This window comes from Notechis scutatus, chromosome 3 (genome assembly GCF_049901735.1).
Source record: "Notechis scutatus isolate UNSWTSFEM ecotype Mainland chromosome 3, rNotScu1.2, whole genome shotgun sequence".
Taxonomy (NCBI): domain Eukaryota; kingdom Metazoa; phylum Chordata; class Lepidosauria; order Squamata; family Elapidae; genus Notechis; species Notechis scutatus.
In genome coordinates, this window is record NC_142011.1 from 169312732 (window position 1) to 169326508 (window position 13777).

Sequence of the window (13777 nt, forward strand, 5' to 3'; positions counted from 1 at the left end):
GGAAAAAAACTAGATACACTCAGGAATCCTATAAAGAATGGATCTTGGGCTTCTATCCATCAAAACTGATTGGAACCAATCACAGAGAACTATTACAAAGCACTCCCCAATACACCCAAACTCCAAAATCAGTCCAGAAGGATACCACAATTGATAGTATTAAAAAGCAGCAAGAGATCAAATAGACCAGGAGAGTCATCCCACTACTACCCTGTTCCCGCCAAAGATCATCCACAAGTGCAATTAATGATATTTCAATACTATGTCCTGATCTAAAATCTATTTGAAAATAGTCCAAACAATTGGCTCTGGGTCTGCAATAAAACTGCCTTATCCATAACCTTATCCTTAAAAAAAAAAAAAAAGCTTGGAGACTGCATGGAAATTGTCCATATTACTGGAGCAATTATTTTGCACAAAAAAAAACTATAGTAATCTATGTTGGAAAAAAATCTGGAATGTAGGAGCACTTTTTCTGATTAACAAACTAATTAACAAATTTTATTCAAAGACATGAATGCATTACTTCTTTCAAGCAGGAGCAACTATTTCCTCACTTAAGATGAATTCACCATCATTTCAGCTCACCAAGTTGTCTCTAAGGCACTTTAACCAGCCAAGAGAGACATAAATTTGTAATGGCATGTGTGGGTATAATCTTGGAAAGTGGGAGCTGGGGAGGAGATGCTGCCTAGGGAATGATCAGATAAGAGAAGCCATAGAAAGAAGGTCAGGAAAGAGCCTCCTAATTTATCAGGCTGTAAAAAGGCTGCAGGTGGTTTACAAAATTAATGTCACCTTTCAAAAGCAAATGACCAGATCAGCTAATTATTTTTATAAGTCTACATTAAGAGAATTTTGCTATGTCCTCTTTTATGGTATGGTTTCCTAGGCAGCAATGTTTTTCCCCACTCCCAAGGCACAGGTGGTATTCAGCCAGTTCTGACAGGTTCTGGAGAACCAGTAGCAGAAATTTTGAGTGGTTCGGAGAACTGGCATATGCCACCTCTGACTGGCCCCTCCCCCCATTTATTCTCTGCCTGATCAACTAGGTTTTCTTTTTTTGCCCTGCACAAGAGAACGGAGCTGGAAAGCAGGTTAGTGGGGTGGGGTAGAAATGGGGATTTTGCAGTATTCTTCCCCTGTCATGCCCACCAAGCCACACAATGCCCACCAAGCCACGCCCACAGAACCGGTAGTAAAAAATTTGAATACCACCACTGTAAGGTCATTCCCATATGAATGAATGATTGGGATAAAATTCTCATACAAAAAATGTTCATTTGAATCTTCTTCATCTATATAATTTTAATCTGCATAATTATCTCCTCAGACAATGTCAGTTGCAATTCAAGCTTCATATCTGCTGATCTTCTTGGCTACAGCTATTATTTGCTGCTTTATTATTTTTCAGTGCTTTCTTCTTTTCTTTTTTCCTTTTTTGGTGATATTTTTTGATCAGGTGTTCTTTGGTCCTTTTATTATTCAGCTTCTTTTCTTCCATCTATTCTAACTTGCTTGAATCTGAATTTAGCATACTGATCTTATCATCCAATCTGATCTTCTATTCTGCTGGTGCACAATTTGCCTTTTCCCCCCTTTATTGTTGGTTTTGCATCCAAGGTATTCAATTAAACTGCAGTAATGCTGTACATTAGTTGATCTGTTTCTTATAGTGAGCTGGTGCTTATACTTATTACAGAATTGGCATCTGTTAATACTTATGCTAGCTGTTTCTTTGGAACAGTCAATAGGCTGCATGCAGGCAACCTTAATCTATTGATTTGTATGCTCTTCTAGATAGTTGGTTATTCTTTGTTTCAATAATTTTTTAATTGGAGGGCTTTGTTCTTTCTGAAGAGAAGGCAGAGTCTGAGAATGATATACAGAACTCTTTTGCTGATTTGCTTCTACAGTCTGAGTTACTTTTGGCAAGGCTTTGATTTCTTTTCCCTAAATAGACCTTTGTAGGGTATTTTTTTCCAATTCTGCTTTTGTGAATTTATTTTGTATTAACATTGATTTGATTGCCTCTGTTCTATTATTCCTAGTTCTGGATGGTGTTTTTTTCCAGAATTGATGCATTTTTTTCAGATATCCTTTTCTTTTTGGACTTGATAAGTAATCACATGTCATTATTTCCTTTTTTCAGTCTTTCTATCAGGTGAATAACTTCTCTTCCAGTAGTCCTGCAGCTACTGGTGCTGGTTACTCAGTCAACATCCCTGAATCTCATAGCCCACTTGTCACCAGATGTCTGGGAGCTTCAAGCTTAGTGCAATCCTTGTTTACCTGGATGGCGACCAATCCAGTACAGATTTCTGTAAAATACATCTCACCATATTGGTAATGGGGGATGCATTCTTCTTCTGCTTCCTCTGATAAGACTTGTCCAGTATGGTGAAATCTCTGGTATAGCTCTCATCTTCACAGTCCTTCCAAGTAAACCAGATCAAGAATCAGACACTGTTAGGGATTCCAGGAATGTGACTTTATTATTGTAAGGTACAATAACAGATTCTTGAAAGCCTGTCCATTTTTTTCCCTAACCCACCTTACACTGATCAAAATCAGTGTGGCATTAATTTAAGTTTCTTTCTTATATTTCCTTCAATTTCTGTATTCTGTAATTTCTTGTCCTTCCCTCCCTATCATCTCTCTGAATTCTTGTACACATTCTAGTGCTGCATTGTTGATTGTCTGATCATTGTAGGGCTTTTTTTTTTTTTTGAAGGAGGGGAGCTATTTCTACCCTTAAATCAGAGGTGACAAACACAAGTTCATTGAGGGCCACATCAGGATTGGGTTTGACCTTGGAGGGCTGGGTGGGGGTAGATAGATAGATAGATAGATAGATAGATAGATAGATAGATAGATAGATAGATAGATACCTGACATACACACACACACACACACACACACACACACACACATATACATATGGGGGGGGGGGGGGGGGGGTGGGGGGGGTGGGGGGGGGGGGGGGGGGTTGGGGTGGGGGGGGGGGGGGGGGGGTGGGTGGGGGGGGGGTGGGGTGTTTTTTGTGGGGTTGGGGGGGGGGGTTTGGGGGGGGGGGGGGGGGGGGGGGGGGGGGGGGTGTGTGGGGGGGGGTTGGGTTTTTATTTTTAAGAATATTTTTTTTTTGGCATACATACATATAAACAAACAAACAACTACCATTCCTAGATGTACTAATCTCAAGAAGGAGAGGGGGGGGGGGGGGGGGGGGGGGGGGGGGGGGGGGGGGGGGGGGGGGGGGGGGGGGGGGGGGGGGGGGGGGGGGGGTGCGGGGGGGGGGGGGGGGGGTGGGGGGGCCGGGGCGCTGGGGGGGGGGGGGGTGGGGGTTTTTTGGGGGGGGTTTTTTGGGGGGGTGGTTTGTTTTTTTTTGGTTTTGGGTTTTTTTTTTTTTTTTTTTTTTTTTTTTTGGTGTTTGGGGGGTGGGTTTGTGGTTTGGGGTGGGGGGGGGGGGGGGGGGGGGGGGGTTTTTTTTTTGTTTTTTTTTTTTTTTTTTTTTGTTTTTTCTACAAAAAAAACAACAGATGGCACACTAGGACACACCATATACCAGAAGAAAACACACACCAACCACTACATCAACGCCCAATCCCACCACCACCCAGCACAGATAAACTCTGTGGCCAAAACACTAATTGCCAGAACCAAATGCCTGGTAAACAAGACACACATAAATACTGAACTATGCACCCTGACTAAAGTACTGACAGCCAACGGCTTCCACAAAAGCAAAATCACCAGTTTGATCCACAAAAACACACTGAGACATAATGAAAACCTAGAAGATGAACACATCTATGGAACAGCTGTCCTGCCCTACATAAGAGGTACTGCAGACAAAATCAGTAAGATAGTACACAGGCATCACATCAAGACTGCCTTCAAAACAGACAGAAAAATAGCAGCCATCCTTAGAAACCCCAAAGATAAAATTGACCTGGAAAACCAAGGCATATATGAAGTCCCCTGTTCATCATGCCCTGCCACATACATTGGACAGACCAATAGAAGAATAAGTACCCTCCTGGATGAACACAAAAATGCAGTAAAAAAGCTGGAACACACCTCACTAGTCCAACACCTGAAAGCCACAGGTCATAGCATCAAATGGCACCAAAACCCTAGCCACTATAGAAAACCCAGCCACATAATTATCAGAGAAGCCATAGAGATTTTAAAAAGACCTGAAAGCATGAATAGAAGAGATGATTCCACCAGACTGTCAATTATTTGGAAGCCTGCACTCACAAACAAAAAAATCTCCAAACCACAGGCCAGGCAAACACCTGGGCACAAACAGATCTCCCCTGATAGCTCCAGCTCAAACACACCCCAACCAGGCACTCAGATGAAACCTAGCTTCCTAATAAATGATAGCTGTCCATTTACTCGGAGCCAAGCTGCACTAAAAGCCTCCAATACAGGAACACAATGTTGCCAGCCAATCAAGACAAAAAAAGCCACAAAACAGACAGAAAATATTAGAAACACCTATCAAGCAGAACACAGCAAACTCCAAGACCAATAAGCACAGACCAAGACTCCCAACCAATCAGGGTGAAGAAAAAACCATTCTGGCACAGCAGTAGGCTAGCCCCAAATTTAAAACTGAAACAAGTGTAAAAGTTTGACTCACAGATGAACACAATACAGAAGCCTGATGATGGCAGATGAGATTCTGCCGAAACGTTGCTACAACTTTCAAAGCACAACTATAATGACGTGGGAAAACACCCGAACAAAGCTAAATACTATATATATATAGTATAGTATAGTAGTATATATATATCTTTCACTCGAGAGTTTGCCAATATTTTAATGCAAACATATTGAAACTAATGACCAAGGATCAAATTATACTTAACATCAACTCAATGAAGAATGCTATGATCAAATGCTATTAGTTTTTGCTTGTGAAGAAGCCTCAACATATAAACTACAGCTGTAATTTCGCCGCTCACTTTTCTTTTCTTAAAAATTCTATGTTACCTTAATCCCGGGGTACTTTTATTTGGTTATATTGCCCAGTTGTCCCGGTTCAGATGTTATCCACCTCTTTCTTCCCTCCTGCACAAATCTTAGTCAAGCTGAGTCATCCTCTTCAGGGATGGCCATTTTAGACCATCGCTGCAGTCGTCTTCGAGAGGAAAAAAAACCAAGCCCAGGGGGAGATGCGGCTCCCCACAAACAGGCTTGTTGCTTCCTCTTACTCCGCTGCCCTCCAAGGCAGTTTCAGCCCCTAACCAGGATGATTGGGGTTCTCCGACGAAAGAGCACGAACGATAGCCGCAGAGAGTTGCGATCTACCGTCCGTCGGAGAGGAGGGACAGAGAAAAAAAAGAAAATATTTTTGACAGCTAAATTGGACTTCGAACCGGGAAAGGAAGAAGCTGGAATTAAAGATTTAATGAAATTGGACTAAAATAATTTGGGAATAATTAAGTATAAAACTAAAGCTGGACTTAAGATTGTCAAAGAATAATAATAATAAAGTTTATAAATTGGAGACTGGACTGTGTTGGAACACTGAGGTTCGAAAAACCTTAAATAAAAATATAGGGGGGAAAAGTGAAGACTTCGTATAATGGAGAGTGTCACCTTTTGATAAAAATTTATTTCAAATAAAAAGGAAAGCATTTTGTTTTTGAATGAACTGGTATGGATATAACATTACAGAAAAATTGAAACAAAGTAAGAATTTTAGAAAGTGAAAGCAGAACCAGAATAAAGGAAAAAGCAAGGAAGGAAAGATCGTTTGTGGGACTGACTGATGTTTTTGGTATAAACCCTGGACTGGAATAGCTGAGAACTTTAAAAAATTGAAAGAAGAAAGAAGGAAAGTAAAAGTGGTTTTCTTTTTGTGGACTTTAAGGATCATAAAATATAAGAATGATGATATCTCTTTGGGATTTAAAAATGGAACTTAAAAATATGAGAGAATTACTACAGGAAAGAGGCGAATCACTTTGCTCTGTGCTAGAAAAAATGGAAATGGCGATTGAAGAACAAGAAGAAAGATTCTCAGAGGAGCAGGAATTGACTCAAGGAGAAGACATTTTAAATAGACAATTAACACAAAGAACGTTACAAAGAAGTGGGGAAAGAAGGAAGGTTAAAAAGTTGAATTTCAAGAAAGCAATTAAAAGAGGGAATAATTGTGAAGTTAGAAAAGGCAGGAAGATTCAGCAGAAAAGGGGAAAGGAAGATATTAAGAAAGAGATAAATTGGAATGAGAAAAGTTATGGGGAAAAGAGAGGGAGGAGAAGCAGTAAGAAACAGGCATGTGAAAGAAAGAAACACAAAACTAGTAAAATGTTGAAAGGAAATTGTTTCTTTACAATTAAAAGAAGAAATACTTGTGAAGTCAGGAAATGCAGAAAGACTCAGCAGAAAAGGGGAAAGGAAGATATTGAGAAAGAGATAAATTGGAATGAGAAAAGTTATGGGGAAAAGAGGGGAGGAGAAGCAGTAAAAACAGGCATGTGAAAGAAAGAAACACAGAACTAGTAAAATGTTGAAAGGAAATTGTTTCTTTACAATTAAAGAAGAAATACTTGTGAAGTCAGGAAATGCAGAAAGACTCAGCAGAAAAGGGAAAGGAAGATATTGAGAAAGAGATAAATTGGAATGAGAAAAGACATGGAGAAAAGAGGGGGAGGAGAAGCAGTAAGAAGCAGACATGTGAAAGAAAGAAACACAGAACTAGTAAAATGTTGAAAAGAAATTGCCTTTTCAGAGATAATGGTTGATGAATTAAAAAGGGGATTCTGCAGGGTGACAAGGGGTAATAAGAATATTTCTGCAATTAAAAATATTTAGAAAATAGGGTAATATAGATATTGATAACTTATTAAAGGCCGGGGGGAATATGCTGTGGAATCCAATTGAAAAGATGTAATGACTAATGGTTTATTGGGAATTAAGATGAGGGAATAAAGGTATATTCTAATCATTAAGGTGTCACACTCAAAATAGTAAAAGTGGGGAAACTTATACTTGTTCTTTTTTCTTTTTGTGTGGATGTGTTAAGATCTGTATTAATTTAGAATTCATTAAAAAAAATGTGTAATGGAAAGGGAATATGACAGACTAAATAACCAGCTAAATTAATAAGTTTAATATAGATTATTAAAAGCAAGGAGAGACATTGGTAACTTCATTATTACCACTATTAGGCAAATATATATTGTTTATTTTTATTTTTAAAATAAATATTAAGGATTATATTTGAAATAATTGAAATGAAATTAAAAAATGTTTAGATTGGGATTAATGAAAGAATTTAGAATTAAATTTTATTATTATTTATTAGGCAAACACATATTGTTTATCTTTATGTTTAAAAACAAATACTAAAGGATTATATTTGAAATAATTGAAATGAAACAAAATTGATTGAAATTAATGAAAGAGGCTAGAATTAATGTGTTTGTTTCTCTCCTTACTGAAAATTTGGAATGGAAAAGGTAATAATAGAATTAAGTATGCATATATCAATGTATAATTTCTGTCATATTTGTATGTAAAGATGATGACCCGGAAATATGTTGTCCACTAAAAAGAGATTTTTGTTTTTAATGTGAAAACTGAATAAAGTCTGTTAAAAAAACAAACATATAAACTACAGCTATAGACATAAAGATCTCTTTCACACAAATTTGCTTGTGTGGTTTTCTTTTGAAAGAAATATCAAATACACAGTATCATGAAACAGGCCTACTTATATCCTGCCTGTGCTGAGTCTGCCTTCTCAGTTTAGTTGTTAATACTCCAAGATTAACTTAATTATGTCCTTCAAGCACACACACTCACACACACAAATTTCTGCAGGAACTCAGTGGTTCACAATGGACCTTCCTTCACATTACCTTCACAAAAGCCCTGTGAAAAAAGTTGTGCTGAAAGTCTTCCCAGAATTTTCCAGTCTGGTTTTCAGTATTTAATAGCCTCAACTGCTTTAAAATTCTTATAATTCAAATACGACTGTAGTACAATAACTTTGTACTACGAATATATTGTTTTTGGTGTTATTGCTGTTGCTTAGCAATGAAATTCATATAGAAATTTTATAACACTTCATGAATGGTATCCAAATAGATTTAATAGGTAATGAATAATAGTAAAAGTAGAAGCTATTGTTATTGTTGTTGTTCTTCTTGCCTAGTAATTACTGTGATCCAATGCACAATCATTCATGAAGACTGTAAGTAACTGCTTGGAACTTCTGTAAACTTCCAGCCATCTTGTCTTCTGCCAGTCTTTTTTTCCTATTACCTTCTATTTTTTTTCAGTCAGAGAATTGTTCAAGAACTCTTATTTCTGCATTATGTTTCCAAAATATATCACTTTTAGCTTCATTGTTAGAGTTTGAATTTTCTGGCTTTATTTAATCTTCTTGCTGTCCAAGGTACTCAACAATTTTCTATAGCACCGCTAAAAAAATAATTATAATTAATCATGATCCCTGGATGCAATTCAGATATAAGTAAGTGCCATGGAGACTAGTGGACCTGAGCAAAGGAAATAATTCCGAAGAATTAGCAATGGACTTTTTATGTATATTTATGTATATTTTACTGAGACCTCCATTCCATTGCATACTCCATGAATCCATGGAGTCCATTGCAAACTTCATAAATCCATGAAAGCCATCCATTAAGCTGAAAGACTCAAGATTTCTTCTCCACAATTTATGAGCAAAGTTTCTTTTGTTCTTTAATGGTAACCTAAAAATATGATCAGGAAGCAAATAATCTGATTTCAGTTTCACTATAGAAGCAAACAAAATATTTTAAAAGAGTTATAAGAAAGACAGAGAGAAAAGAATGTTATCCAGCAAGGAAAAATGGAAAGAATAGAGGAAAATATACTGTATGTCTTTAAATACTGATGAGTAGGGTAAGAACAGAAGAAACAGTAGGTTGAAGATAACATAGGAACTGAGCATCCAGGATTAGGAGATAAATGATTCTTTTTTCTTGGATATCTATTTATCTCTTATTTATCTAACAGTCTCTATTTTGCATCATGTTTGGGTCCCAGACATCTACAGGCCTTTTCTTGATCTATAAGATCTCATAGGGAACATGCCCAATAGTTCCATACTTCTGAAAGGGAGGGAAGGGGGAAGAGATGAGATTAATCAGTGTTGTTTCTTTGTAGCTATGCCTTTACCTTGGAATGGCCTCTTATTTGGAGATCAGATTCAATTCCCTCCTTACCCTTAGTAAACTAATTATCCTAGACAACATTTTTCATGATTTTGCTGACTTAATTTGTTATGGTACTGTTACTATTTCATTTTCTTTTATTTGTTGTCATTTATATTGGCATTCTACAGATTTAAGCTTTTGTGTCATTGTATTTACCCTGTTTCCCCAAAAATACGACCTACCCTGAAAGTAAGTTCTAGCTTGATATTTAAATGTGCACCCAATATAATCCGTCTCCCCAAAATAAGCCCTAATTAAGTCCCACCCACTCCAGAGTGTATGGGTAAAATTTAAGCTAGGGTGGGGATGGGGGGGTGGAGCTGCCCTACTACTTACCTTTAGACAGTTGTAGCCAGGCCTCGCACACACCGACACCTGCCTTGCCAGCCTATTTCTTCTGCAGCCCACCAGGCTGGCAAGGCTTTCCTGAAGGCCTCTGTAGCTGATAACAAAGCTCTGGGTTGATCTGGAGCTGTGTTATCAGCTGCAGAGGCCTTCAGGAAAGCCTTGCCAGCCACAGAAAAAGAAGCTCTGAAGACCTCTGATAGCAAAAAGGAGGCTGGGGGCAATGCGCGCAAGTGAGGATAGTCAGTGGATGACATCCCCCAAAATAAGACCTGGTGCCTTTTTTGGTGGCAAAAAAAAATTATAAGACAGGGTCTTATTTTCAGGGAAACACAGTAGTATAGGTTAACTGAACAGACCAATATATAGATCCAATAAATAAATATGTAAAATGACTTGTTTTTGTAAGTTAAGATCATTTATCAATATTTAATCCATTCTGTGAAGAGAATTAGGTGATATTTGAATTGTGTCCTGAAGAAAGTCACTATCTAGACCCCTTTTATGGAGGTTATTACATTTGAACTGGAAATGCCACCATATGTTGTAATTAATCACCTTTGCACAAACTAGATGGGGTAGAGTACCTTTTATGGTTCTATTGTGCCTTTTGTTGGCATTCAGTATATCAGTCATGATATCCTTTTACTCTATCTGTCATGTTTATATATAATTCCTAGACAGATTTGACTTATTAGTAGTGACCTGTCCATAATGCTACACACACATAGCAATAGCAATAGTTCTTAGACTTATATACTGCTTCATAGTGCTTTACAATCCTCTCTAAGCGGTTTACAAAGTCAGTCTATTGCCCCCAACAATAAGTGTCCTCATTTTATGAGTCAACCTTAAATAATCCTTGCATTAGCTAGGAAGATATAGAGGCCAGGTATGAATGAATGAAGATATAGAGGCCAGGTAGGAAGCATGTGAATGGCTAAATATTTCCTTGTAATTAAGACCTGAAAATTCTGCCTCAAGAAAGAGAAACAAGCTACTGTGAAGTGAGGTGAGGTGAGAATTAGGGAGGACGAAGGGAAAAGGGAATGATTGAAACCATTAAACATATTAAGGGTACAAATAAGATTCTAAAGGCAGTATTTTCAATATTAAGTAAAAACCAAGATGGGGACATAACCTCAAACTGACAGGATGGGATTTCAGTAATGTTGGAAAGTATTAGTTCACAGAAAGAGTAGTGGAAGCTTGGAACCATCTTCCAGTGGAGGTAGTGGGTCAATCAACAGTAACTGAGTTTAAAACATGCTTCGGATAAACATACCTCCAATAGCTTCCTGCTAGGTATTTTTTTGTTTTCAGGTCAATCAGATTTTTAATTATCTGCCGCATCTGAGGAATCTGCTAGAATTCTACAAATACTTTTACTTTACTTCTTTTACTTTGCAGAATGTTAAGAATATTGTTGGAAGCTTGAGTTGCGTCATTTGGAAACCTACAGCGATCAAAGACTAAATTATCTTTTTTTAGATTAAGGGCATTTGGGAGATGGTTTGAATTGCCATTCTTGATGTCAGAAGCAACAAAATGTAGACTGGTCAGAACAGTCAGCTTAATTTTCAGGACGTCATACCAATTGTGTGGCACATGTATAGAAGCAGTGCCTCAAAGCAACAGTTTAATTTGTTATTTATAAAACTATTACATTTCTGCTAGTTCTGCTAGGGATAGAGGTATGGTTTGGAAGGAGGGTAGCATCTTTTACATCCAAGGTACTCCTATTCAGCAGTTGGAAAGTACCTAAGAGGACGGATTTCAAAAGAACTCCTTTCCAATGCAAAACTGCATCCAGAAATTCTGAAAATTCTTCCAACTGTCACAGAAATGCCTCAAGTTTGTTTCCTCAAGGCTAAATAAATAATTGAACAGAATATCCTTTCAACTGATTTCATGGGGTAAGATTTGAGATCAGCTCAATTCCCAAAGCCATCTAAAACCCATGTGCGGTTTAGCTGCGGCTTTTCAAGTCTTTATACTCACTCCCATCAATTCTAACCAACAGGATCAATGACCATCACTGATAAGCTTTGCAGTTTGGCATGAGACCCACAGCTCCGCATCCCCAAGGCCAATTTTTGGGCGTTAAAATAAAGGAGGATACTTTAGCAACGCCAACTCGAAAGGCATTTTGGTACGTCTCGCTTTTCGCACCAGCACCGCGGAGATCAGACCCCAAACGAGCCACAAGAGAAAGGACCAAAGGAAGGGGAAAGAGGGAGGGTACGGAGCGTCGACTTTCTTACCTGAATGTCTGGAAGCAGTCAAGAACCTGGGCGTTCTCTCCCTGGAGGTCAAGGAAGAGCTGACTTTGGCTTCGCGGTCCAGAGCCTCCGAGGAATAAAGAGCGCCGCCGTTGGCGAAGCGCCGAGCGATGACCCGTTCCGCCCTGAAAGGGTGAGAGGCTGCCTGGGAGCTGCTGCTGTCCACCAGAGCTTTGAGCAGCAAGTCGAGCAGCGTTTTCCGATCCCCGTGGATCGGCCCTTGGGGACCTTTGGCTTTGCTTTGGAAGGCGGCGTCTCTATCGCTTTCCAAGCGGGACGTCCGCGCCGAAGTGAGGACTAGAAAGAAGACCAAGGTAGACAGCACGTGGCGGCGACGGCGGCATTTCGTAGCCCCGGGCATCTCTCGGTCGCCTGGGAGGAGAAAAGAAGCAATAACCCGGCGGTTAGCTTTCCTCCTTGCCCATCCGGAGAGTTTTCCTCATGATGCGAGGGAGCGGGGAGTGAGGGGGGTCAGGGCGCGCCGGCCGGGAGCGATCTGAAGAGGTCACTCACGGCCACGGGACAGCACGAGATGAGTTATAGCAGCGCCTCCTGCTTTGGACTGCTCCCGGAGGGGCAAAGACACGTGACTCGGCTGGGGCGCGCGCACAAGTGGTCGGTGATACCGCTGCCACAGCTACAAGTGTTTGATTCGCCCGGCCACGTCCGAAGAAATAGTCCCTGGGGGGGGGGGGACGGGGGAGGGGGGGACGGAACGGAAGGGGGCTCGCGAATCCCCAGTCGGGCTGGTGCTTCCTTAGAGTCCGTTTCCTGGGAGCGACCGCGGAGACGATTGGGGAGAGAGGCACTTCTTTGACTGATCAGTCCCGCCAGGACGATCCCGCCCACCGCATCGCCGCGGCAGCTTTGCTTTTCAACTTATGTAGCTATATAGTTTATATCCAAGATTCTGAGAAAAGAATAGTCAGCGAGGCGTCGGGCACTGCAATCTAAGGGATGTGGCGGGAATGGCTGACGGGTATTTTCTCAAAGAGTCCTTGAAACTTTTATGCGCTCGAAAGATTTATTTTCCCGCGGAGTTCGGATACTGAGACGGAACATGCTCGACAGTTCCACTTCCTCACGAGACCGAAAGGGATGGTCAGGAGGATCTGAGCTACATATTCCCTCAGGAACACGCAGTTGATTAGACAAGGCAGTGCAGCTGAAATAACTGGAGGGCCTGAGGTGTTGTTTAACGGTAGGATTCTCCACCGCACTGACAAACTGCCGCTTCAGATTTACTTCTAGGACCTGAAAACCATTTGCTTTCCCTTCTGTTTTTCAGATCAATTAATAAAATAACAATGCTAACGGTGTTTGCTCTGATAATTTCACAGCCTTACGGGCACCTGTCTCGGTACAACGCCTCACGATCTGTTCTTGTTCAGTGCTGTGGCAACTCCTGTTTGGAATCGCACATAAAAACCATTTCTGTGGGCTGAAGTTCACCGATTCAGTCTTTAATAGTCTTAAGTACGTAAATAGCCTTCAGTTCCAGACAAAAAGGGAGCTAGCTGACAATTCGTTCAGTTAACTCCGAATCTCTCCCAAGGACTTTTCTCTACTTTTAAAGTACAAAGGAAGACCGGGAAATCTCCCTAAGTCCCAGTGTTGGAAATGACGGACAGGTGTGCATTCTCTGGGAACAGACAGAGTTCTCCCGGGAAAGTGGCATCCCCCAAAAGAAGATGAAACAAATCCCCCCATCCCTTGAATCCCGTTAAAGGTTTGCCTGGTATTAGCAAAACATTTCCAACCCTTATCTTATATATATAGGGCATGAAAAGACAAAACAAACCTGACCACGTTGTCTCTTGATGCAGGGATCTTCTTCCTCCCACTAAAGATTTGTCAGCCTCCTTGAGAGCCGGCTGGAGGCAACAACCATAGACCTGGTTTATATACTGTAGTTTCCTCGCC

At 40.2% G+C, this 13777-nt stretch overlaps 1 protein-coding gene across 1 annotated transcript in view; it reads right to left on the bottom strand.

The window, feature by feature from the left end:
* Positions 1-12319, bottom strand: part of ALKAL1 (ALK and LTK ligand 1) — a 29677-nt gene extending 17358 nt beyond the window's left edge. The window contains exon 1 of the mRNA XM_026670276.2: positions 11837-12319. Within this exon, the coding sequence (XP_026526061.1) occupies positions 11837-12215 (379 nt within the window). The 5' untranslated portion in view covers positions 12216-12319. The remainder of the gene's footprint in view (positions 1-11836) is intronic.
* Between the last annotated feature and the right edge of the window lie 1458 nt (positions 12320-13777).